Here is a 24,980-nt window from a genome sequence, read left to right as displayed (position 1 = left end):
TGTTCGGCAAAGAAACAGCAGCAGATGGGTGATTGGGGCAGCGGCAGTGACAGTATGACGCCCAGTGCGGGTGTGATGCTGATTGACCTGCGCATCACCGTTACCCGCACGACGGCACGAGCCCACGACATAGTAAGTGCACGTGCAGCCACGCTGTCCCCTCGTGATGGGTACGAGAGTAAACAGGCAATCCACGGAGCTGTTACATTCTGCATGGGATTCAGGTTCCGGCTTTGGGAGCCTTCTGAGATTCTGAAGCCGCCTACGGCGCCCCACCCGTATGGCTTGGCCGAGGCCCGGGGCGCCTGTAGCCCAGCGTTCAATGTCAACGGAGCCGAGGCCTATAATAGACATATCTCGACCGCGAGCAATGAATGGCTCTGCGTCAATCAACTACCAAAACGCGCAGAGAATCACCTTCTCTTCCATCTACCTGTTTTCCATCCACCTGTTCTCCTGCCTCTTTTCCAACCACCTCCAAACTGCCGGCACATGCGCACCCATAGGAACATGCCGCACGCGTGCTCCTCGGTCCCGGTCCCCATTGCCTGGCCCCCTTACCCAGCAGCTACAGACACCGCCCCGCCTGCACATCGCCAGTCGGCCGCAATTAGCGGCGACAGCGCCAGGTGCTTTCCGACCGCTGCCTTGCCATCCCACTTCCTGCAGGCGATCCCCATCACCTGCCACTTCCGACCTCAGGCGCAGGTGCTGGTGGCAGTGCTGTAACCAATGCTGCTAGAGTTGCCGAAAGTTCAAGGTCTTTGTTGTCAAGCCGCCAGCCGGCCGGCCAGTTGGCTGTTTACTGCAGAAGCCCCATGACGGCCTGGACGCCGGTCCTGCGGTGGCGGTGGCGCACAGATGCAGATGCAGGAGATTCCGAGTAAGTGAGGTCCGAGGGCTCTGGCCGCATGTGCGCCCCAAGCCAGTCGGCGAGATACCGTGAGCGGGCAGGTGTAAACACAGCGCACGAACACGTACACGCAGGACGCCACAAGCCACACAGTACGCTGCAACAGAGCATGGCGTCTATATTGTCCGCTCGCCCGCTCGCTCGCTGTCTGGGTCTCTCACTCACTTGACGCAGATGCCCACCAGGGTGAACAGGCCCAGGTAGGACAGACCGCCCTGCATGCGCTTGTTGGGGTCGCCTGGGGGGGGGGAGAGCAAAGAGGAGGGGAGGAGGTCAGGGAGGGGGAGAGCAAAGAGGAGGGGAGGAGGTCAGGGAGGGGGAGAGCAAAGAGGAGGGGAGGAGGTCAGGGAGGGGGGGGGTGACGGACGAGGGGTCGCGGTAAGGGTTGGAGATTAGAAGCAGCGGGGCTAAGGAGCAGAGGCGGAAGGGGGCGGGTAGTTTATTCCAACCCCAAAGAAACCACGACCCGCAATCCAGCCCACGAGAGGGTAGGAGGCCACGGCACAGCAGTCAGCAGAGCTGTCGCGGCATTATGTCTTTTGCTGGGGTTGGCAGGGAACGACGCAATGTCAACGTGTCAACACGACACCCATGAGCAGAAGGAACTAATTGAAGCTCGCAACATCAGGCACTGCTTTGTCTCAGTACGGTGATAGGCGGCCCCCGCCGCACATCCCGCTCACCGGTGGAGTAGCCACGGAAGTAAAACACCTTGCCCAGGGAGTAGATCAGGCCCGCGGCGGCGGCGGTGACGGGGTGCTGTGGGGACGGAGCAAAGGGCAAGGGAGGTAGCAAGGGAGCTTTGCACGGACGCAGTGCTGGGCGAGGATACGCCTCCCGGCCTCCTCCTCCGAGCCTCCACCTCTTCAAGTTGCAAGTACTGCTCTTACTTGTCCTGCATCCTCGTGCTGCAACAATCCCCCGCTCGTTTATGGTGGCTTTGGTTTAGTTTGGGCTGTTATATACAACCCCCTCCCCACCAGCCGGCTCTCACCTTGGCACCGGCCGCCAGTAGCAGCGCCAGGAAGATGGGCTGGTTCTCCAGCGAGTTCTGGTGCCCGCGCTGAACGCAGTTGAAGGCCTTGCGGTACCTGCCGGGATGGTGGTGCATGTGGGGAGGAGGTGGAAAGGTGAGCAGTGGCTGCGGGGATGAGGTAGAATAAGGATGGGTACGGTAAGTCGGTCGGGCAGGGCGGACAGGCTGCCCCTGCCGACAATGCCCGACGCCCAGGAGGGGGGCAAGGACGGGATGGCTAATCTGAGGAAGATTGCCAGTGCGGTGCTGCCCAGTGTTTGAAACGTCCCTACGAAAGCATCCCCCGTCCGTTGGCCTCCTGACAGCAACAGCAGCCTCGACAGCAGCCGGTAGTGCGCTTGCTTGGCCACGCAACTCACTCGGCGTTGGGGCAGTTCTCCGCAGTGGCGTACAGGTCGGGGTAGGACACACCGTACCTGCCAGGGTCAAGAAGCGGGTCAGCGAGAGTCAACAGTGGGAGAGATACATTGTCAGCCAGTCAAATATTGGGGAGTTCTGGGGTTCCCAGTAGACACTCTGTTGGAGCTACAGTACAGTGCAAGACTGCATGCACCATGCATGCCGCGTGTGACTAATAGCGCCATGCGCCGTGGGAAGGTTGTGTCCAGGCTTTGTGTGCAAAGGGCATGCACTAAGGAGTGGAGCGGCGCCCCTAGAAACTGTCCATCGTTACGATGACGCGCATCCGTGCAACGTAAGCTCGAGCCCTATTCCGACCCCATATCGCGCCGCTCACGCGCCCGTCATCGAATGTGACCCAATGTGCTTGCACTCGACCCCGTTTCGGCAAGTGGGTGGGCGGTCCTGCGTCCCTCGGCATCAGGATCGCGCACGCACACCTCGCGCAACTCACTTCTTGCGTGCGTTCATGACACCCACGGCCATCATGCCGTGGTGACTGTAGAGTGCAGGACATTGAGGGCACTTTAGTATGCAGCCAGTCGCAAAATTGGCTTGTAACGCTGCAAAACGAACTTACACGAACCAGGAGACCGCGACGGCGCCAGCGACCAGCCCATACTCAGCCGGGAAGGATACGGTAGCCATTGGGGCAGTGGCAGCAGCGACAGCGGGGACAGCTTTTGGCGAAACGAAAACACGACGACCCACGGGCTTGGCTGCCTTGGTGACCGTAAGACTGCGGTTTGGCAGGGTTTGCATGAGGTTTTGTTCAGTTTGACACGGCTTACGTTGCGTCGAGCATCTGGAAGGCGTTAAAAATCCGCGAACGTTTGCCCCATGCAGTCTGGCGCACAAACGGGGCAGCGCAAAGCCGTATGTCTCGTGCACTGAAGTGCTAATTAAATGTTTAAAGCGTGATAATACTGGCATTAGCGTTTAACAGGCAACAGCTGCAAGTGCAACCAAAGAACCTACTGCATTTTGCCCCGCCGTAAGCTCAGTTTTCTTAATGTATGATAAATATTTAACTGGAAGTCTGAACCGTAAATAGTTGTGACACCGACGGCTGAACAATCTTGGCTGACCGCGTAAGAAGGGGCACTTGGACACTGGAGTCTATAACTCGCCATGGCGGACTACGGGCGAGGCGGACCATCGGATCGGGACCGTGGGGGGCCCTCCACAGTGCTTGTCGACACCCGCAACCCCGGGTTTGAAGGCTACGGGTTGAGAGACCTGAACGGCCACCGCAAGAAGGTGACAGCGACTGGATGCATACCCATGCCTGGCATAGCTTTCAGGGTTTGCACGTGGGTGACGCTATGCCAATAGGGGCTGGCAAGGCCCTCCGCTCTGGCGTGGGACCACTGCCCCTGGCAAACTATGCCGGAGCAACCTACCCCGGGGCACATTGCAGACCGCAACAACGGGGTCACATATCCTCCACACACTTGCTTCTTAACTGCTTCGTCCACTCCCGCGCCCACTCCCTCCCTCGTTCCCATTCCCACTCGCACACTGCGTGCAATGCTGCGACGTACAAACAGCGCCACGTTCTAACTCCCGGTGTTCATGCCGCCTGCAATCCCACAGGTCAACGCAGTTGCATGGAACTGCGATGGACGGAGGCTGGCCAGCGGTGAGGCGCGGGCAGGAGCTCGGGTGGGAGGGAGGGGGCCAGCAGGAAGGCACATGGTGAGATGGAGCCGAGGAGGGCGAACGGCAGGGCAACTTGAGCCCGGCGCTCGATGCAAGGCACTGTGGCTGCGGCCTTGGATACCGGTAGTTGGATCCCCGGGCTTGCCACCACGGCTTGGCACCCCCCCCCCTGTTTGACATGCGCATACACACTCACATATGCACACTCACATTACGTACACACACACACACACATACACACAGACACACACGCACACATACGCGCACACACACGCCTGCCTGCTTGCCTAGCTTGCACGCGGCCGCGTTGCGCAGCCGTAGCGCATGCACAGCTCACAGCCACACGCCCGCGGCATGCTGCGTGTTGCCGCCAGCACCTCGCCAGCCCCCCGCTGCCTGCGGCCGCGTAGTCTGCCCCAACCCCACCCTCCACCCCCCGCCCCCTCCCTCCTCCCTCTCCCACGCCCCTACACCCAATGCCCCTGCAGGCGCCGCCGACCGCATCATCCGCGTGTGGACGCCTGAGCCGCACTGCAACGTGACCAAGACGGAGCGCTCCGACGCCGAGTACGCCAGCCACAGCGACGCCGTGAGCTGCATCGAGTGGCGGCCCGACCATGCCGACGTGCTGGCCAGCTGCAGCAACAGCAAGAGCGACACCAACATCAGGTGGGAGTTGGGGGAGGAAGGGGGAGGAGGAGGAGGGGGGGAGAGGCGGGGAGGGAGGGAGGGAGGAGGGAGAGAGGGAGGGAGGAGGAAGGAGGGAGGAGGGAGGAGGGAGGAGGGAGGAGGGAGAAAGGAGGGAGGAGGGAGGGAGGAGGGAGGGAGGAGGTAGCGGGGTTGGGGGTTTGGGGCGCAGGAGGAAATTGGTAGACAGCGGCTAGATTGAGCTGGGGGTGGGGGTGGGCGCGGGGCTGTGGCGGTGGAGGGGTGGTGGAGTTTCAGGGGAAGGGATGATGAGTATTGACAGGGCTGTTGACTAGTAGGAGCCTCGCGATGTGTATTTCGTGTGCGTGACCCCGCTACACCCTTCACGCCCCTCGCTGGCCTCTGCCTGCAGGTTCCATGACGCCCGCACCAACAAGCAGACGGCGGCTGTGGCGTTGAGCAACGAAAAGAACCAGGTGAGCGGAGCGGGGCCAGAAGGGGTTGGGCGGGTGTTTCGGACGCACGTTACAAGTACCAGGGGGTCGCAAAGTGCAGGAAAACGATGAGTCCGGGTGATGTTGTATGCACGCCACCGCAATTTACGCGCCTGCCGCTGCCCCGTGCTCCCCCCTACTATGCTACTGTACCGGGCTACGCCTTCACTTCTTAAATAATCATGAATGTAACCCCTCCCCCCCGCACCCTCCCTGCAATTTGCCGCTTTACATATGCCATGTATGTATGCTTACTCCATCTTGCATGAACTCGCCTCCACTCTGTCTAAATACGGTGGTCACGCCCGCCTCCGCCTCCGCTTCATCGCCTCCCCCCAGTGTCTGTCCTGGTCGCCTGACGGCTTCATGCTGGTGGTGACCACCTCCAGTGACGAGCTGGTGTTCATAGACACACGCAAGATGCGCAAGCAGCGGCAGTGGAGCATGACCGGCCACATGAAGGTGGGTGGGTGGGAGGGAGGGAGGGAGGGGGGGAGGGGGGAGGAAGGGAGGGCTCGAATGCCGGGGTGCCGGGGTCATGGCAAGGCCAGTGGCGGAAGTTAAGGAGGCAAAGCGAAACACCGGGGCCAGGGCGGTGCACCAGGGCCGAAGGGGGGGGGGGGCGGGGCACCAAACACACTCGCTCCCCCACCAGCTTGTCCGCGCCTCGCACCGCACCACCCCACCACCGCACCCCACCGCCTCCTGCTCCCCTTCCTCCTCCTGTGCCCCCTGCCCCTGCCCCCCTGGGACTTTTTCGTTGGGCCCGGGCACACCCCCAAGATTCGGCTGCTACTCCTCTGCACTTTTCCTTGATGAATGTACCGTAACCCGCACCCCAGATGTCGGAGGTGCGGTGGGGCCCCACGCCCGGCATGCTGACGCTGGCGCTGGACGACGGCAGCCTGCGCATCAGCCCGCTGCACAAGCTGGACGCGCCCATCTGGCGCCTGGCCAGCCACGCCAGCCACACCACCTGCCTGGCCTACTCCAAGGACTTCAAGTGAGGCGGCGGCAAGGGCCGGGCCGGGGCTAGGGGGGCCGGGTCCGAGCCGAGCTAGGGGATGAGGGGGAAGAGGGGGGGGGGAACAAATGGGAGGGCGATGGCTAGGGGAAGAGGCGGGAGCGAAGGAGAGAGGGGGTGTAGTTTCCTTTGCTAGTTGTACTGAGGCTTCTGAGACCCGGAAATGGCGGGCAGGGTAATCCGGTACGCGCCCAAACACAACCCTCTCGCGCCAGGCCCGGCCTGCTCCCCTCCGGCCTCCCCTCCCCTCCCACACCCTCCCCTCCCACGCCCCGCCCCCCGTGCCTGTCAGGCTGCTTGCCTCGGGCGGCTCCGACGCGCTGGTGAGCCTGTGGGACATGGAGGAGGTCATCTGCCTGCGCACCTTCTGCCGCCCCGACCAGTCCGTGAGGGCCATGAGCTTCAGCAGCGACGGCGCCTGGCTGGCCTACGTGAGCGAGGACGGCTACGGCACCATCGATGTGGTGGGCACCGCAACAGGTGGGCGGGATGGAGGGAGGGATGGAGGGAGGGAGGGAGGGAGGGAGGGGGTGAACTTTGAACCAATCCCGTACGGTAAGGAAACAGTCGCGCTGCAAGGAGAAACTGCAGCCGCATATGCGATATGGATGCGGGGTGGGGTGGCGTGGTTGGGATGGTGGCGGGGTGGGAGCTGGTGGTTGGTTATGAGGCGGTTGGATGGGGGATCAGAGAACCCGACCCAGCGTGCGCTTGGGAATGCATTGGGTGGATGGGGTGGATGAAAGGGTGGGAGGGAGGATACCGGTATGCGGACGGGAAGGTAGGCTGGGTTGTGGCTGTGCACGTGTAGAGGGCATGTAGCAGGGAGGGGGCTCAGCACCCTGGCATTAGGCTGTGCGTTAACTAAAATCCCTGGCCCGCAGCACGAGCCCCAGACACGTTGCTCGTCTGCGCGTGTATATTCATTACGTTGCATACCGTATCAAGGCAAACACACAGTGGCCAAAAGTGGGCTCACCCCGCCTTGCTGCACATTGCCCGCCTCAAACGTTGTGTTCAGCTACATATCAAAAACATCCCCTGCAAAGCTGCAGCCCAGTAGGTCCGCCCGTACCACATTACGGTAGGTAGTCACAAGGCACGCCCCTCGCACATTGGCATCTCACCACCACCACGCTCCCACCCGCCCCGCGCCACACAGCGCAATCACCGCCTCAACTGACCGCCGCGCACCACCTCCACCCCCACCATTACCCCGCTGCTCCCACACGCCACAGGCGAGCTGGCTGCCACGCTCAACCTCAAGAGCTACTGCGAGTGTGTGGCCTGGAGCCCCGCCGCGCAGGTGCTGGCGTTCGGTGGCGACGACACCAAGGAGGGCTACGGCGCTGTCAGCCTGTGGGCGCCGCCCAAGGCAGCAGCCAGCTGAGGCGTCGGCGGTTGATAAGGCGGCGCGGTAGCGGCAGGTGGAGGTGGGGGAGGCGGCAGAGGTGGAGGAGGTGGCAGGGATGTGTAGGGCAGTGTGCAAGGAGTGCTCGCGCTCGCCAGCAGAGGCGGCAGGAGCGGTCCTGTGGCAGCGTGGCCAGCGGCGCTCACCGTAGCTAGGCGGTATGCGGATTGCACCATCACGTCTTCTAGTAACAGGAGGAGGACGAGGAGGAAGGAAACGCAGAAGAAAGAATGAATTCACCTAAATCTCAAGGGCTTATCCCCATTAAAGAATGCTACAACAAGGGCGCACAAACTGGCCCTTCCATGCCATGACACATTCCGAGCCTCTCAGCATGTTAAGGTTCTGTGTCTATGTGTTCTATCGGCTTCCTCGACCAGCGCAGCGCCCATGGCTAATCGCTGCTGTTGACAATTGAAAGCGTTGCCCGGCCAGCCACCGGCTCGTTATCAACACTACGCCGTATCGCAAACCTCAGGCGCCACTGCCATTGTTGGCTGGCCACTGGTGCTGTGCCCTGCTGCGGCTGCTGACCGTGCAGCAGCCGCAGCTGCGGCCCTCTCTGCAGAGAGCCCCGCTGCCGCTCCATGCGCCCCACCTGTTACAGCAGCGTTCCCTCACAGGCTATTAGCCATACACACGCGGCCGCCAGCTGCCGCCGCTGCTGCGCCAGCAAGCTCTGCGTCCCCCTCTCTCCTCCCATGCTCCGAGCTGTGGATCCCTCATCCCGCGAAGCGCTGCTTCTCTCCGCCTACGCATATGCCAGCTGCTCCGCCCAGTCCGGGGCGCCTGCCGCCGTCCGCCGCTGCGCCGCCGCCTGTCGCCGGTGCGGGGCACTGCGCTGCGCTGCACCCCTCCACCCTAGCTGACCGCTGCGCTCACTGCGGCCCCGTCCAGCTCCAGGGGTAGCTGCGCTCCTGCGCCTTGGGCGCCCACGGCTGCTGCTGCTGCTGCGGGGCGGGCGGGTGCGGCTGCTGCGGCTTCTGCGCGGCTGCGGTCTGCGGCCGCGACACCACCACCTGCATTGCAGGCATGCAGGAGTGATTAGGGCCATCCTACACATAGTAGACACAGACTTCCCCTTCTGCTTTCAGAAGACAGTAGACACAGACGCTCGCGCATCCCAGTAACGGCAAACCGCTGACCAGCTAGGATGCGCCAACAGCACACGTCCAATCGCACCCAGCGCCCCTTCGCTACCCTGCCACGGAGTCGACCACGGACAAGTATGCCACCATGCTGCTGAAGCCGCCGTACGCGAATCGGTCGTTGTGGCCCACTGTTCCATTCCGGAGACCCCAAACCCACGCCTGCCACACCTCACCTCCGCATCCCCCCACGTTGCCCACGGCGCCGCCGCCGTGCCCGGGCGCGACTGCTGCTGCTGCGCCGCCGCACCCGCCATGCCACCCGCTGCGCTGCTGCTGGCGGCCGCCGCTTCCGTCCGCGGCGACATGTGGGGTGCGCGCGGCGGCGCCGGCACGCCGTTGTCCGTGAACAGCACCGCCTGTGCGAAGGCGTGCGAGTCGCCGCGGCTGTACCAGGTGATGGGGTCGGCGGGGGCCCGGCGCTCCGCCTGGCGCTCCATGGCCCGAGCCAGCTCGCGCTCACGCGCCAGGCGCTGGTTCTCTATGCGGGGGCGGAAGGTGTGGGGGTGGCGGGGATGGGCACGGGCGGCGGGATGGGTAGATGCGCGGGTGGCTGAAGGTGTGTGCTACCGTAGTGGGAAGCAGCGGATAGGATGAGACGAGCATGCCGCTAGCTGTCAAGGAGCCTGGACGCAAGACTGCAACACGCAGCGCCTCCAAGGGGGAAGCGGTGGGCCCACGCACGCGCGACCTACAGCACCGTACATCACACGGCCAAACGTGGAGGTTCCCTGCGCACCTGCCGCCACCTCCGCGGCGAAGCGGCGTCGCGCGGCCTCCTCCGCCTCCAGTGAGTACTGCTGTGTGGCCGTGGCGTGGTGCCACGGCCGCGCCCCCTCGGGCAGCGCGGTCTGCGCGTCTGGCGAGGGGATCTGTGACTGCGGCTCCTCCCGCTCGGGGCGCCGGCTGGCCAGCAGGCTGTTGGCTGCCACTAGCTCCTCCCAAGCTGCGGCCTTGTCCTCCTGCTGCGGATGCAGGCTGCGCAGCAGGCGCGTGTGCGCCTCCTGCTGCCGGGCGCTCTTGGCGCGCAGCAGGGCTTGCTCGCGTTCATACTGCGAGGTATGAATGGACAGCAGTGCGTGCAGCGCATTAGCAGGGTGCGGGCAGCGCATGCCCGCCCGTGCCGCCATCCAGGGCCCACAAGGTTTGACAGAACGGGTGCATTATGTACAGCAGCAGCTATATCATCACTGTGTTAGGCTTTTCCCTGCGGCTCAGCACCCCAGGTACCTGGGACTCCACGCTTTCTTCGGTCGCGCGGGAAGGCTGTGCGCGTGCTGGCCGGTGTAGGATGGAGGGCCGGTGTGTATACGCCATCCCGGCTCCCACAAACAGCTGCAGTGGTCAGGCTTCAAGTGCCTATGCTGCAGGAAACTCCGTCGAAGAAAAGCAGAGAGCCCTCGTTGCTACGGGGAAATGATTTGACCGGTAGCAGTCTGCGTCGCAACAGTCTCCTAATGATAAGGATTATGTAGCAAATTTCGAGTTCAAAAGTTAGGTGGCACTTAAAGCAGTTCGCTCGGGGACTCGGGTTCTTGCGCTGGTAGCTTGTAGCTGTCGTTTGCACTGCGTCTCGCCTGTTGAAGTTGAGCTCTTGAGTCCTGTCTAGGATTTGCTAAAACAAGTTCATGCAATAATATATCTAAATTGCAAACGCCGGTACTGCTCGGATTCCTTGGTCCCAATCGCCCATCATGTGATTGCCCCTTGTCTTATTTGTAAAACTTCGCTCTCCGCTAGCCCCGAGATACAAATTACTGTTCAGATAAACTTGTTGAGGCTGCACAAACAACAAAACTCGCCTTTAGGACAAGTATTACTATCTCCTTACCGAATCGCTCGGGGACCGCCGATACCCTCGCTCGTTGCGTCAAGATGCTTCGACAACTAGGTCTGGCGCTGCGTGCTCATGGCCTGGCCGTGAGCGGCGCCCCGATGTTGCAAAGCCGACTCATCCTTCAGTCCTCCGCGGCGTCACTGTCCACCAGCGCATCAAACCAGCATGAGTCGAGTCCTCCCGCAGAGGGGACAGAAACGTGAGCATGGGTTGGGCACTCATCTCGGCAGCCGTCTGGGCAAGCTCACCTGTCTCCCCCGGCACACGCGGCTCATGCCCGCAGGGTATCCATCACCTACATCGACAAGGACGGAAAGGAGCACACAGTAGCAGCGCCTATCGGGAAGAACCTGCTGGAGATAGCGCATGAGAACGAAATCGACTTGGAAGGTGGGTCGCGTCGCGAGGGGCGAGGGAGCGCGTGGAAGCGCGTTTGGGTCTGCACTGCCACAGCCGTGCTAGCGCTGGGCCAACCTCCATAGCAACCGATTGGTTCTGTTCACGCGGCTAGTGCTCACGTGGGTGCTAGCAAAAGCACGAGGGTGCCGTAAGCGCAGGGCTGTTGCGGCTTCAGACGCCCGACCCAGATTGTGTGGCGTGTGGTGTGTAATGTGTGCTTGCAGGCGCTTGCGAGGGCTCCCTCGCCTGCTCCACGTGTCACCTCATCTTCGAGGTGAGAGCTGGTTGATCTGTGTGAGATGCTGATGCCGGCCCCAGTGTGGTGCGGCGTGCAGCGCGAACCCGCAACACCTGCCACGCGTGGAATGGGCTGTGCGCTTGTCACCTCGCCTATCAAGCACGCGGTCGGGTCGGGCAGTAGCCACGCAACACCGCACACCGATCACACGTGATCATCTTGTACCCTGCCTTGCATGTGCTCCTGCCCCCTGCATAATGGTCTCGTCAGACCATCTAGAAAGCCTTCAAAAGCTACAGCCGCACAGCCCTGCCCTGCCGCAGGCAGCCTCCACTTCATCCCACTGGCTTCACCCTTCACGCCCTCACTGATCCGTGCCCCTCCTCCCCTCTACCCCAGGACGAGGCCACGTACAAGAAGCTGCCTGAGCCGCACGAGGATGAGCTGGACATGCTGGACCTGGCCTTTGGGCTGACCGACACGTGGGTAGTGGTGGGGGAAGGGAGTGTGCGTGTGTGTGTGTGTGTGTGTGTGTCTGTGACGGCATGGGGTGGTCAGGGAGGGGAGGGGAGGGGAGGGGAGGGGAGGGGAGGGGGGCAGCATCGGCTGGGTTGCCGAGTGGCCTTCAGACCGAGGACTGGGCTGGGGGGCGCGGCTGACGCCAACGTACGTGTGCTTCTCCTGGGGGCTGTGCTGTGAGCGGCTGTGCTGGCGCCACGTACTGGGGTCGGGGGTCCGTGCGCCTATGTCGTGACGCGGGCTGACGGAGGGAAGCAGCTGGACAGCGGGAGGGGAACGAGGGTCCGAGTGGGCGCGGGGTTTGGTTGTGCGCAATGGGGATGGGTATGCGCAAGAGTGCCGGTGTGGGCTGCACCCATGGCCGGGCGGGCGATGTGGGTCTGCGACGTGTCTCGCATGCCGGGTGCTGCTCTCCGCGGCATATTGGCCCCTGGCGCTTCCGTTTCCGCGCCCCTGGCACTTCCTCCCCTACCCACCTCCCTTCTGACGTCCTGCCCCCTCCTCCTGCTCCGCCTCCCCCCCCTTGTGATTCCACCACTCCGTCCTCCACATGAACGGCTACCCCACCCCCACCCCCATTGGCTACCGTCTACCATTTTTTAGCAGATCATGAATGTAAACCCCCCACCCCCTGCTGCTCCCCCCACCACCCCCCAACCCGCAGCTCGCGGCTGGGCTGCCAGGTGTTGGCCAGCAAGGATCTGGAGGGCGTGCGGGTGCGCATCCCCTCCGCCTCCCGCAACTTCTACGTGGACGGCCACAAGCCCAAGCCCCACTAAGGAGGGGCTGGGGGGGCTGGAGGAGGGAGGGGCTCAGGCAGCGGGGCCGCCGCCCTACCAGGACGCAGCAAGCAGCAGCGGGGGGTAGTGAGGCTGCCGGCCAGGAGTAGGAGGCCGGGGATGCCGAGGCCGCCTAAGCAGGCAGCAGGGCGGCGGGCTTCTCAGGGGAGTGACGGAGGCCTGATTGGACCCAGGGGCGGGGGGCTGCGGGGCAAGGGCGAGAGGGTACGGACCCCGGAGGGCAGTGTGCGGAGGGCTGGACTCGCGCCAGACCTCAGGGGAAGGGAATTTGGGCATGGGGCATGGGTTAGAGGTTCGGTGTATGGCAGGCAAACACTCGGACAGTGAGCAGGATGGCGAGGCGGCGGCGGCAGTGTGGCAATGAGGGAAAGGGGAGAGGGGCCGGCTCAGGTCTGCGTCAGCATGGCTCAGCAGTGGTCGGAGGAGCTGGCCGGAGCTGCCCAGCCGTGGGGCCGGGACTGGCGGGTCTAGCAGGGGAGCCTGGGAGGCAACGAACTGAGAAGCCGCAACGAGAGCAGCAGTGGCCGGTAGGTATATCGGTGGCATGGCAGGCGGGGTAGACCAGGTGTGCATGTGTGCCTATGTGGCGTGGTAGTAGCCCGTAGGCCAGGAGGAGATGAACAGGCCGCGGTGGTGCTTGTTTTAGGCGTTGCCATAACAGTGAGAAGATATGCACAGGGACAGCGGTAGTGAGATTTTCTTGTGGAGGGCTGAAGATATATGAGAGAGCACTCACCACTTGCCCCGGACCACGCATGCGCTGGTGTGCGCATACGGGTGTGACGGCTGGTGGTCTATGTTGCGGATGTGGTGCGCTGTGTCAGTGCTCTACGTGCTCTACCAGTCTGCCTCCTGGGGTCCTGGGGCGGACAACGAGCTCCAGCTGCAACTGGCTACAGCACGCGGTGCTGCGGTGGGGGGGGGGAACGCGGGCCCCGGGGGCAGCACACCGCGCCAGCTGCCTATCCGTGTAGCAGTGACCAGTGACGCGCCCTCCCACCACCCAAGTCATCCACCCACCCAGTCCAGCGCTCTCAGCCACCAGCTTTTCAACACGGCAGCGCCCGCGCAAGTGTCGCTCTGTGACCTTCGCACTGCGCCGCTGCTCTCTCCGGCCTCCCTCCTGACTACAGTCGTCGTACACGCCCCCGACCCGCGCAACCGCTTTTCATTCACAACAACAGCAGCTCTGGCGTCCGCTCACCCGCTGCGCCCCGGGCGCCGCCGCGGCATGCGCAGTGAACGCCTGCTGGCTGACCTGTGCCGGCTGGTCGTCCCAGCCGCCAGCGTGTCCAGCAGAACCTCGCACACAACAGGCCCGTCATGCCCCAGCCCCATCGCGTCCCATCTGCTCCTCGGCCCTCTGACTTATTACATGCCTCCTACCTACGCCTACGCCCACGGTGCTACCAAACTACTTAAACCGCCACCATACACCCTGCCTGACTCTCCAAACCCCCCTCCCAGCCGCCGCCAAGAACCCGGCCACCACGCCTACCTGCCGCCCGCTCTCCTCCCCTCCCACCTCTTCCGTTGGGCTCGGGCACACAACCCGCCCCCGCCCTCCCCCCTGCGCCCCTCAGCTCGCCCCGCCCCCTGCCGCCGCCTGCTGCGCCTGCTGCACCCGCGCCACCGCACTGGCCACGTAGCCGTCGAACAGCCGCCGCAGCTCCGCCAGCTCCCGCTCCGCCGCCGCCCGCAGCCCCGCCTCCGCCTCCAGCTGCTGCTGCAGCGCCCCCATCTGACTGCCCATGGCGCTCAGCAGCCGACGCGCAGTCGACACCGCCGCCGCCGACACCAGCGGCCCACGGCCGGCGGCGGCGCCGCCGGCGGCGGCAGCGCCGGGTTCAGATCCGAGATCGGTTCCAGGGGCTGCGGCATCGGCGTTAGTGGCACCGTCGGCGGAATCACTGGAGGGCTTTGCGGACTGCGTTGCGGCGTCAGCGTCCTGTAGCAGGGACGCCGCAACCGCCTCCTCCTCCGCCTCCACCTCCTCTTCGTCCTCATCCTCTTCCTCCTCCTCGCCCGTCCGCCCCCGCCCTCGGACCCGCGCCTGCAGCCGCGCTAGGGACTGCTCCGCCGCCGCCGCCGCCGCCGCCAGCGCACCGCCGCGGCCCCGCAGCTGCAGCCCGCGCACGTCCGCCCGCAGCCGCCCCAGCAGCCGCCCAGAGCCGTCCAGCGCGCCGCGAAGGCCCTCCATCTGCGCGACATGACATGGACGGCAGCAACTTTTCAACGTAAGATTCTTGAGCTTGGTAAGGAAGTACCAATAGCATTGGTAGAACCCGTCACCGCCAGCCGCACGCGACCCCGAAAAATTACCGACGTGTGCAAATGCCACCCACCTCCGCGGCTCGCTCCGCCTGCTCCAGCGCATCCGCCGCCGCCAGGCGCTGCCGCAGTGCGAACACCTCCCGCGCCGAGCTCTCCAGCAGCAGCCGCAGCCGCACCATCTCAGCCTCAGCCGGCGGCGGCAGCAGCCCGCCCGCCGCCACCGCCACTGCCGCCCGCTCCGCCTCCGCCTCGGACAGCACCTGCAGGTGCTGCTGCTGCTGCTGCTGCTGCTGCTGCGGGTCTGCCGCCACCGCTGCCATGACCGCCGTCGGCTCGCGACCTTCGCCACCGATGCCGCCACCTCCTCCATTGCGTGACTCGTCGTACTCACTGCCGGAAGAGCCCGCTGCCGCCAGCGCCTCCGTCGCCTCGGGCACCACATTCATGCCCGGCATATACCCTGATGAGGCGGCTGCTGTAGCGGCTGCTGTAGCGGCTGCTGTGGCGGCGGCGCCGGCTGCCACCAGGCTGAGGTCGTCGTACAGCCGGCGGCGCCCGCCACTACTGGACACACCGAGGCCTGACGGCGCCGCCGACGGCGCCACCGGCCCCGCCAGCGAGGCAAGCATGGCGGTGCCGCCTTGTGGTGCAGGACCGGCGGCGGCGGCGGCGGCTGTGGCGGCGGCGGCGGCGGCGGCGGCGCTGGCGGCGCGGCTGAGCTCCTCCGCAGGACTGCCCGGCGGCGTTGCCGGCAGGCCACTGCCGCTGCGGCGGCGGCGGGAGAAGCCACCGCCACCACCGCCGTCGCCGCCGCCACCGCCGCCGCCGCTGCCTGCAGAAACGGCTGAGCCCGACGGAGCGGCAGGAGCGCTGGTGGTGCTGAGGGAGGGCGGCAGAGGCGGCGGCGGGCGGGAGCGCGCCGCCAGGTTGCCGCTACTGCCGCCGTGCGTCGCACTGCTACTGCCGGCGCCGTACCCAGCCTCACCAGTGGAGCTGCGCCGGGCTCGCGGCGGCAGGGCGCCGCCCACCCCACTACCACCACCTCCTGCCTCTCCTCCTGCTTCTCCGTCACCCCCACCCCCACCACCGCCCCCATCACCCAGCGCCCGCGCCTGCTCCAGCAGCAACGCCGCGCGGCCCAGCGCCTCCGTCAGCGCCTGCACCTGCGCCTCCTTGAACGCCAACTCAGCCGCCAGACCCGCCGCCGCCGCCTCGCGCCGCGCCGCCTCCGCCGCCGCCGCCCGCGCCGCCGCCAGCTGCTGCTCCGCCGCCACCAGTCGCGACGTGAGCAGCTCGAGCTCGTCGGTCTCGCCCGAAGGGACAACCACCCTTACATCGGCCTTGAGACACAGCAAAAATAGGTAAAGGAAAAAGGCAATAATTGTACCTTTGCCTTCACATAATTCTCATGAAGTTTGGTTTTGCTTGTGCTGGTTCAGGCAAGATGCGTACCGCTCGCGTAGTGCGCCTGCAGCCGGCCAGTGGCAGTTCCAAGCACGGCAAGCGCACGGTCGGCGGAAGGCCACTGTCTCGCACCCATCCACCCACCTCGATCTCTTCAGGGCTGCGTACACCCCGCGCCCGCTCCTCGGCCGCCGCCGCCCGCGCCTCCGCCGCCGCCGCCGCCCGCAGCGCGGCTCGCTCCCGGGACAGGTGCTCCGACACCTGTGTGGCCGTGGCCCCGACCCGTGCACACATGCACATACACACACAGCAGCAGCACATGCTGTTGTCACACACACATACACACACAGCCACCCGGGCCCCGTCTTGCACCCTCACGTGCCTAGTGTCTATTCTTTCTTACTGGCAAGGGTTGGGACAACCCCCCTCCCTGCTGTCTAGTTCGCTACACTTCTCTGTTCCAACCCTTGCAACCCCCCGCGCCCACACGCCCACACGCCCACCTGCTGCGTGAGGGTGTTGACCTGCCCCAGCGCGTCAGCCAGGCTGGCCTGCAGCGCCGCCGCCCGGCCCGCCGCCTCCACGTGCACCTGCCGCAGCGAGGTGCGCGCCGCCCGCAGGGCCGCCTCGCGCGCCGCCGCCGCGGCCCGCGCCGCCGCCAACTCCGACTCCGCCTCTGTCAGCTGGGCCTGCAAGAGGTGTGTGTGTGTGTGTGGGCCGGTGGGATACGGATTTTAGATGGTGTGAAGATGAGGCTCCACCATAGCAATCAGTCGCTGCAGTTACCTTCTACAGGTAGCCCAACATGAGACCCAGCTAGCCCGGCACGCTGCCGCCCATTGCGCCCGCTCACCACCAGCTCGGCAATGGCCCAGCGGTGCAGCTGCAGCGCCCCCGCCTCAGGCCCCGCCGCCGCCCCCGCGCCGGCAGCGGCGGTGGCGGCGCGCACTGCGGCGTCACTGCCGCCGCCGCCGCCGCCGCCGTACGAATACTCTCCGTTGCTACTGCCGCTGCCGGCTCCAGCGCCGACGCCGCCGTTCCGGAACGCACCGAACAACATCCGCCCGCCCTCGCGGCCAGCGTCAGCACCCGCGGCTGTAGCACTCACGCCGCCGCCGGTGCTGCTACTGCCGATGAGGCCCCGCTCCGTAGCAGCAGTAGCTGTGCCCGCAGCGGCTTCGCCGCCGAATGCGCCGCCGCCAGCGGCCCTTGCACCGTTGGTGGCGCCTCCGGCGCCTCCGGCGCCTCCGGCGCCTCCGACAGGGCTGGGCACGAACCCGCCGAAAGCAGATGTGGTCGCGGCGGCGGGGGCGGTGGTGGGCGTGGAGGTGCTTGGGGTGGGTGGGGAGGCAGCGAACAGCAGGGGGCGATGCGCCGCCGGAGTGGCTGGACCGCTGCTTTGCTGCTGCTGCTGTTGTCGTTGTTGTTGTTGCTGTAGGCTTCCGTTCAGGCCCTCTGCAGTGGCTGTGCCGTCGTCGCCTGTGCCCCCGGTCTTGTCGCCAGCCTCGGCCTCTGCAGGCGTTGAGACACGCGGCGGCGGCGGCGGCGGCGGCGGCGCCGAGCCCGCACGTGACAGCCGGGACATCAACGGCGTCCGCCACGACGACACAGCCGCCGCCGCCATGGAACCGCCGCCGCCTCCGGCGGCGGCGCCGCCGGCTCCGCCGCTGCCGTCACCGTCCCCACCAGACGCGGCGGCGGCGGCGGCCGCCGCCGCTGCCTGCGCCCGCTCCCGCAGGCTCTCCGCCACCGCCGCCGCCGTGCCTGGCGGCAGGACGCTGCCGCCGGCGGCGCGCAGGACGCCTGATGCCGCCGCCAGCGACACCGCCGCCGCCAGGGCCTCCTGGTGCTGCCGCAGCCGGCCGCGCTCCGCCTCGAGCGCCTCCTCCACGCCCACCGGCTCCTCAAAAGCACCCTCTTCCGCCGTATTCTGGCGCCGGTGACGGAGCGAGTAGCCGCTGCCGCCGCCGCCAGCAGCCCCGCTGCTATTTCGCCTCGTCAGCTGCAGCTGCTGCGGCCGCTGACGCGGCCCCTCCTGCCCTCCCTCCGCCTCCGCCTCCACCTCCATTCGCTCCTCCTCCTCGGCAATCCTGTCCTCCCCTGACTCCTCTCCCTCCTCTCCCTGCTCAGCCTCCTCCCCCTCCCCTCCCTCCTCCCCCTCTCCAAGCTCCTGCGCCGTGAACAGCATGTTTGCCAGCGACGCCACACGCGGCAAGTCCATCGCCGTGGCCGCGGAGGCGCCCGCCGTCACACCCGCGCTATAGCCGCTGAGGAACGCCGCCGCCGACTGCTGCCGCTGCTGCCGAGGGCCCGCCGCCGCGAACAGCCCTGTGCCGCCGCCGCCTTCACCTGCCGCCGCCGCCGCTGCCGCCTCGCCGATTTCCTCGTCTTCAGGGAGCACCAGCGCCGCCGCCGCTGCGTCCGCCACCTCGGCCGCCGCCGCCACGGCGGCTGTAGCCACCGGCTTTTGGCTGGCTGTAGCAGACGCGGCTGTAGCAGCCACCTCGTCCAGGTAGGGGGCCAGGTCGGCGCGACCGCCGCGGCGGCTGTAGCCGCCGCCGCCGCCGGCAGCAGCAATCATGGTGCTACTGCCACCGCCGGCGGCGCCGCCGCCAGCTCGGCTGTAGCGGCTGCCAGGAACCGGAGCGGGTGTGGTGAAGATGGCGGCGGCGCCGTGACGCGGCGGCGAGGCACCAGCGCCGGCGGCGGCGGCGGCGCCGCCGGCTGTAGCAGCAGCGGGCGGCGGCAGCGGCGGCCGGCCGCCGATGGGCGGGCGGCGGCGCCGCGTGTGGGCAGCTGGCGGCGAGCCCACTGCCGACTGCGGAGACGATGTGGCAGAGAGGTTGGGTGCGGAGGAGGAGGCCGGGAAGGGGGAGGCGGTGGGGAAGGGGAAGCGGGTGCTGTCAGGTGACACGGGTGCGGCGATGGTGATGGTGGGCAGGTCGCTGCGACTGGGGCTGCTGGGGGGCGTGGCTGTAGCAGGCGGCCCCGCCGCGGGGTGCTGGCTGTAGCCGGCGGCTGGGGCGGCGGCTGTAGCAGCTGGTGGCGAGGCGCCGGCGGAGGTGGGGGCGGTGGGTGCTGCGGGACCGAGGATGTCGTCCAACAGGTCCCTGTGTGGCGTGGGAGGAGCGGAAGGGGGAGTGGGAGAGATAGTATGATGGGAGAAGGTCTTGTGTGGAAGTAGGAGCGGATGTGAGACAGCGAGTGAGTGCGCGTGCGTTCGCAGAAACGCCTTCTAAGAAAGCCTGGAAAGAGCCTGAGACTTGTTACCACTGCACGCACCTGCACTGCTGACGCTCCGGGTCCTCGACAGCAGCCGCAGCCGCAGTAGCAGCGCCGCTCCCGGCTGTAGCACCCGACTCGCCCCCCAGCTGCTGCGGCTGTAGCACCTGCTGCTGCCCCGCGTCCTCCTCGGCGCCCTCTGCAGCGGCTGTAGCAGTCCGGCCTGGGGACACGCCCGCAGGTGGCGGCGGCGGCGCACCCGACATCAGAGGGAAGGCGCCAGCCTCCGCCGGCGGCGCCTCCGTCCCTCCTCCTCCTCCTCCTCCTCCTCCTCCTCCTCCTCCTCCTCCTCCTCCTCCTTCTCCCGTTGCAGCCGTCGCCGCCCTTGCCACCGGTACCTCTGCGGCGGCTGCAGCCTCCGCCGTCGCCCCAGGGGCGGCGCCGCGAGGCGGCGGCGGGAAGCGGAAGCTGTCGCCGCTGTGCACTGCTGCTGCCGGCAGGTGCCGCGCGTGACCGGTGGTGGCGGCAGCTGCGGTGTTCGTGGCGGCGGCGGAGCTGGCGGCGTCGTCTGGGCCGACATGCCCCTCCGCCTGCACTGGCGCGCCGGCTTCCGCTGTAGTGGTGGTTGTGGTGGTGGAGGGAAGGGCTGGGGCAGCAGCGGGGGCGGGGGCCTCGGCTGCGGTGGCAGCAGCGGCTGAGGCGGGTGCGGAGGAGAGCCGCTCGCGTGCCGGTGCTGCTGCGGGTGCGGGGGCCGGCAGCGGCGGCGGCGCCGCGGTTTCGGCGCCGCCTGCCGCCGCTTGTGGTGAACCAGGGGCCTGCGCCGCTGCTGGCTGCTGCTGCTGCTGTTGTGACTGCAGGGCTAGGCGCAGCCGGGCCTCCAGGTGCTCACGCAGTCGCACCTGCTGCTCCATCTGCGGCACACACACCAACAGGGTACACGGATGCATTGGTGTATGCCTACATGGGCACATTGCTTGATGGGTACCAACACTCATCACCGACTGACGAACGGTACTATTTATTAGACAAAACTCTGAATCAAGCGAAACCTCTGTGCTATGGCGGCTATGACTGAGTTGTGCACGTATTGGTGCCCACCTGACTAACAGGCCGCCTGCCCCACCACCGGTAGCCCGCGCGACCCACACGCCACGCCTCGCGACCCACACGCCACGCCTCGCTCGCGCAGCCCACCCCATCACCGCTCACCTGCGACCGCAGCCGCTCCACCTCCTCTCTCAGCCCAGCCACCACCGCCAGCCCCCCGCCTCCTCCTCCACCACCACCACCCCCACCAAGTCCGCCACCTCCTCCGCCGCCGCCCTCCACCACCACCGCCACCGCCGCCGCCGCCCCCGCCTCCAGCTCTGCCGCGCCGCCAGCCAGCCCCAACCCCTCCAACTCCGCCTCCACCGCGGGCCGTAGCTCGCCGCCGCTGCCCGTGAGAGCCTCCAGCTTCTGTGGGCGTTAGGGATACAACGGAGGTTTGAGATTGTGTTAGAGCACAAGGAAACAAAGCGCAAAGACTGTGTGTGTGCAAGTATGCGCCATTGGCACAGCACAGAATTTCGGTGGAACCTGATCAGGAGGACAAGACAGCAGAGGAGTTCTGAAAGGGTAAAGGATAAAAGGATGGCTATATGCATCCTGGGTTGCCATGATTGCACCTCCAAGCACGCCCCGCCCCGCCCCGCCACGCCCCGCCACGCCACGCCCCGCACCATGATGGCCGCCATGAGGTCGCCCCCGGGACCGTGTGGGAGGTGCCGCCGCGGCGAGACGGGCCGGGAGGGCAGGCGGCTGCCCGCGGCCGTGGTGCCCGCACGCGTGCCGCCCGCCGTGCCCGTGCCGGCAGTAGCAGTGCCGGCAGTAGCAGTGCCGCGGCTCGGCAGTAGCTGCAACCAGCCCGCGGCGGCTGCGGTCGGGTGCGGTGGGCCGCCCTGGGGTGGCGGGATCGGGTTGGGGCGTCGAGGACAGGTGTCAAGGTTGCTCACGTCTATAGCTCAATAAGGCGCAATAAAGCACGTTTGCTCAGTATCCCCATGCTTACCGGAGGGTAGTGCTGGGCGTGGTAAGGGTAGCCGGTGCCCACCGTGCTAATGGAGGCGGGTGTCGACAGAGCGGGAGGCAGTAGCGGCGACGGCAGTAGCAGGCCGCCACCTGCTGCGGCGTCGGGGGCGCCTGCTACAGCCGCTGCCGCTGCCGCGGCGGCGGCAATGGCGGCGCCACCGCCTGCTACTGCCGCTGTGTGTCGGCGCATGGGGGAGTGCGCCACGCTGCCTCCCCAAACGCTGCCGTACCTGCACGTGTGTGTGTGGGGGGGGGGGGCACCCGTGATGATGAACAGCCAGGTGGTCGTGTGTCAAGCCAGCAGGTCGTAATGAAGAACATGGAAGTCGCTACAGTCTTAACACATGCTGCTGCCAGCACCAGCTGTTGTGTGTGTACGTGTGTGCCTATGTGTGTGTGTGCCATGTCCTAGGTCGCCTCATACGTCGTCCACAACGTAAGAGCGCAAAACCAACCACCCAAGAATCCCACCCACCGGGGAGATGTCGCCACGGAGGCATTCCGCGACTGCAGCGCTGACGTCAGTGCTGACGTGGCGGCTGTAGCGCCGCCGCCGCCAAACACCGAGCGCCGCCGAGACGGCGGCGGCGAGGAGAACGGGCTAGGCAGGGTGGGCTGAGCAAACGCCTGCAGCCCCCCGCCGGCGCCGCCGCCGCCGCCGGTGGAGGCCTGCGGCTGCAGTGTCGCCTGCGGCGGCGGTGCTACTGCCAGTGTGGTGGAGGCGCCGCCGGGCAGTAGCAGCAGCTGGCAGCTGGAGTTGGGGGATGCGGCGCGGTAGGAGGAGCCGCGGGGCGGCAGTAGCGGGGAGGGCAGTAGCGGGCTGCTGCTAGTGTCGGGGCCAGCCGGGGTTGCCACCCCTGCTGCTGCGGTTGTCGTAGAGAAGGTGGAGGTGGAGGTGGCGCCAAATGGCAGGTAGGACCGGTGGTCTGGTTGGGGTGGAGGCGGAGGTGGGGAAGGTGCAGTGTGAGACACAGTCCGCGACCCCGCCGCAGGACCCGCTCCACGTTGACTAGCTGCAGCAGGCCACCCCGGACTCGAACCCAAAACCCCCCATTCAACTTCGAAAAGAATGCATGGCTGCACAAAGCAAGCTGCAAGCATCACAATCATCACAACGGATCCAACGAGCACAACGATCATGAATACGGTACCCAGTGCCCCTACATACACACACACCTGCCACCGACACCGAGCCCTGAGGCAGGCCACTGTTCAGGCCGCCCACAGCGAACACGCCACCGCCGCCGCCGCCGCCGCCGCCCAACAGGTCAGCCGCCACCGCCGCCGCCGACGGGTTGGCGAACACACTCCGCATTCCGCCGTCGGCGCCGCCGCCACCGGCCGCCGCCAGCGCCGCCGCCGTTGCCGTGTCAAACACGGAATGCAGGCGGGAGCCGGAGCCGCCGGAAGCCACTGAGCCGCCGCTGGCGGCGGGCGGCAGTAGCGGCCCCGAAGAAGACGGCGGCGGCTGTAGCAGCGGCGGCTGGGCCGGCGAGGCGGCGGTGGAGGCTGTAGCTACGGCGGGCGGCAGCAGCGGTAGGCCCGTGCGCAGCGGCGGCAGAGACGGCGGCGGCGTGACGACGCCAGCCCAGGGGCTGCCGCCGGCTGCAGCGGCAGCAGCACCGGCGGCGGCGGCGGCGGCGTCACTGGCGCTCGCGGCAGGCGAGATGGCGGCGGCGGGCGGCGGCGGCGGCGGCGGGGAGGCGGAGCCACGTGCCATCATCAGCCTGGGGATCAGGATACCCGTGCCGGGGCCTGACACGCCACGCACGGCGACGCCGCCGCCGCCGCCACCACTGACGCTGTCGTCGCCGCCGCCGCCGCCCACACTGCCGCTGAGGCCGCTGGTCAGGCCGCCGACGTCGACGCCGTTGACGCTGCCGACGGCACTGCTGGCGGCGCCGGCCGCCGCTGCCGCCGCCGCCGCCATGTTGAGTGCCTCCGTGGTCTCGTCCAGCTGCTGCTGCAGGGCGCGCAGCTGCGGCGGCAGGGCGCGCCGACAAACCGAGGGAGTTGGTCAGTCACATCCATGTCTATCTTGCGACAGACACATACCGTACAGACACGCTCAAACCCTGCAGCAACGCAACTCCCCAGGCTAAATCCCATCCCCCCGGCCCCCAGCCCCGCATCCCACCTGGATTCGCAGCTGCTCCTTCTCCGCCGCCGAGGCCTTGAGCTGGTGCCGTAGCAGGTCCCGCTCGTAAGCCACCACCCGCACCTCCAGACCGGCTGTAGCTACAGCCGCCACCGTGGCGGCTGTAGCAGCCGCCACCGCGCGGCTGTCTGCGCCGCCGTCGCCGGCTGTAGCTGCTGTAGCTGTAGCCGGATCCAGCATGATCGCGGCCAGGTGCGGGGAGACGGCTGTAGCAACATGGGGGGCATTGGTGGGCGGGGGCGGCGGAGGCGGCGAGAGGGGCTGCGGCGGCGGTGCGGCGGCGTCCAGAGCCGCCGGAGAGAGCGCGGGCAGCGCGCCAACTGCTGCTGACGGCGCAGTGACGCTCACCGGTGCTACTGCCGCTACTGCCGATGGCACTGGTGGTGCTACTGCCGGCGTCGCCGCCGGCATGGATGCTGCCGCCGCTGTGGCGGGTGTGGGAGCTGCTGCCGCCGGCTGCGGCACCGCATGCAGCACCGGCGGCGGTGCATCCTGCCCACGCTTCTCGTCATGACCGTCACCACCACGGCCGTCGTCAGCATCTTTGGCTAACGCCACAGCCTCCGCCTTCATCGCCTCCGCCGCCTCCGCCTCCGCAGCGGGGACCACAGGTCTGACACCGACGCCGACGCCGACGCTGCCACCGTCACCAGCACGCCCAACGCCACTGCCCTGTGCCGCCACCGCCGCCGCCGCCGCCGCCGCATCCAACACGCCGCTGGCGAGGCGCTCCCAGCCCGCCACCGGGCCCTCACTCATGATCACAACGGGTGGCGGCGGCGCCGCCGCCGCTGACAACCGTGCTTCCAGCAGCAGAGGAGGTGGATTGCTGTCCCCGGCGCGGTCGGCCTCAACCGGGTCAGTACCAAGTCCTCTGCCGCTCCGCAGTCTGCTGCTGCTGCCGCTGCTGCCGCTGCTGCCGGTATCGGCAGCAGGAGCATTCGATGCTGCTGGCGAGGCTGTCGAGGGGCCGGCGCCGGGCAGTGCTGGATCCGTCATTGTTGGAGCCGCCGCGAGCAGCGCGAGCTAGGTAGCGATAGCGCGGGGTTCTTTGCTCCCGCGCTTTTGTTGAACCGCGGCGCCAAAGCTGCTAGCTGCCTGCCTCAAATACGCTGCTAGCGCCGTTACTGATGCTGCTGCTGCTGCTGTTGTTGTTGATGGCTAACTTGCTGGCTTGGGGGACCTGTCCGCTCCGATTGCAACTCAGGCCAGACGCAGACAACACGCTGCTTTCTTGAAGCCCAAGGTTCTTGATGGAAGAAGGACTGCTCTGAAGGGTCGCAAAGGAATGCGGGGAATGAGTTAAGCGGAGGCAGACATCTGA

General features: G+C 66.8%; 5 protein-coding genes across 5 annotated transcripts; 2 read left to right on the top strand and 3 right to left on the bottom strand.

The window, feature by feature from the left end:
• Window positions 1-190: 190 nt before the first annotated feature.
• On the bottom strand, window positions 191-3,139 carry CHLRE_12g559800v5 (uncharacterized protein). The gene is made up of 7 exons (XM_001703086.2): window positions 2,929-3,139; window positions 2,803-2,847; window positions 2,309-2,365; window positions 1,908-2,004; window positions 1,597-1,672; window positions 1,079-1,151; window positions 191-839 (listed from the first exon to the last, which is right to left on the bottom strand). The coding sequence occupies exons 1-7, from the start codon at window positions 2,994-2,996 to the stop codon at window positions 803-805; spliced, it is 453 nt and encodes a 150-aa protein (XP_001703138.1). The 5' UTR covers window positions 2,997-3,139; the 3' UTR covers window positions 191-802.
• Window positions 3,140-3,249: 110 nt separating this feature from the next.
• CHLRE_12g559850v5 (uncharacterized protein) lies at window positions 3,250-8,645 on the top strand. The gene is made up of 8 exons (XM_001703104.2): window positions 3,250-3,608; window positions 3,945-3,990; window positions 4,499-4,679; window positions 5,071-5,134; window positions 5,492-5,614; window positions 5,995-6,155; window positions 6,469-6,656; window positions 7,415-8,645. The coding sequence occupies exons 1-8, from the start codon at window positions 3,480-3,482 to the stop codon at window positions 7,564-7,566; spliced, it is 1,044 nt and encodes a 347-aa protein (XP_001703156.1). The 5' UTR covers window positions 3,250-3,479; the 3' UTR covers window positions 7,567-8,645.
• CHLRE_12g559900v5 (uncharacterized protein) lies at window positions 8,646-10,357 on the bottom strand. Its single transcript, XM_001703085.2, has 4 exons — window positions 9,966-10,357; window positions 9,475-9,787; window positions 8,912-9,216; window positions 8,646-8,788 (listed from the first exon to the last, which is right to left on the bottom strand). The coding sequence occupies exons 1-4, from the start codon at window positions 10,050-10,052 to the stop codon at window positions 8,678-8,680; spliced, it is 816 nt and encodes a 271-aa protein (XP_001703137.2). The 5' UTR covers window positions 10,053-10,357; the 3' UTR covers window positions 8,646-8,677.
• Window positions 10,358-10,487: 130 nt separating this feature from the next.
• Window positions 10,488-13,513, top strand: CHLRE_12g559950v5 (uncharacterized protein). The gene is made up of 5 exons (XM_001703103.3): window positions 10,488-10,771; window positions 10,856-10,962; window positions 11,196-11,245; window positions 11,609-11,691; window positions 12,393-13,513. Exons 1-5 carry the CDS (start codon window positions 10,611-10,613, stop codon window positions 12,505-12,507), a joined length of 516 nt encoding a protein of 171 aa, XP_001703155.1. The 5' UTR covers window positions 10,488-10,610; the 3' UTR covers window positions 12,508-13,513.
• Window positions 13,514-13,595: 82 nt separating this feature from the next.
• On the bottom strand, window positions 13,596-24,977 carry CHLRE_12g560000v5 (uncharacterized protein). Its single transcript, XM_043069159.1, has 12 exons — window positions 23,636-24,977; window positions 22,675-23,476; window positions 21,974-22,424; window positions 21,479-21,728; window positions 21,150-21,368; window positions 20,638-20,886; window positions 19,489-20,339; window positions 17,060-19,316; window positions 16,710-16,895; window positions 16,351-16,467; window positions 14,874-16,142; window positions 13,596-14,728 (listed from the first exon to the last, which is right to left on the bottom strand). The coding sequence occupies exons 1-12, from the start codon at window positions 24,653-24,655 to the stop codon at window positions 14,108-14,110; spliced, it is 8,292 nt and encodes a 2,763-aa protein (XP_042918845.1). The 5' UTR covers window positions 24,656-24,977; the 3' UTR covers window positions 13,596-14,107.
• Window positions 24,978-24,980: the final 3 nt, after the last annotated feature.

The sequence above is a fragment of the Chlamydomonas reinhardtii genome, chromosome 12, assembly GCF_000002595.2.
Source record: "Chlamydomonas reinhardtii strain CC-503 cw92 mt+ chromosome 12, whole genome shotgun sequence".
Lineage (NCBI taxonomy): Eukaryota > Viridiplantae > Chlorophyta > Chlorophyceae > Chlamydomonadales > Chlamydomonadaceae > Chlamydomonas > Chlamydomonas reinhardtii.
This window is presented reverse-complemented; position numbering and strand designations above follow the sequence as displayed.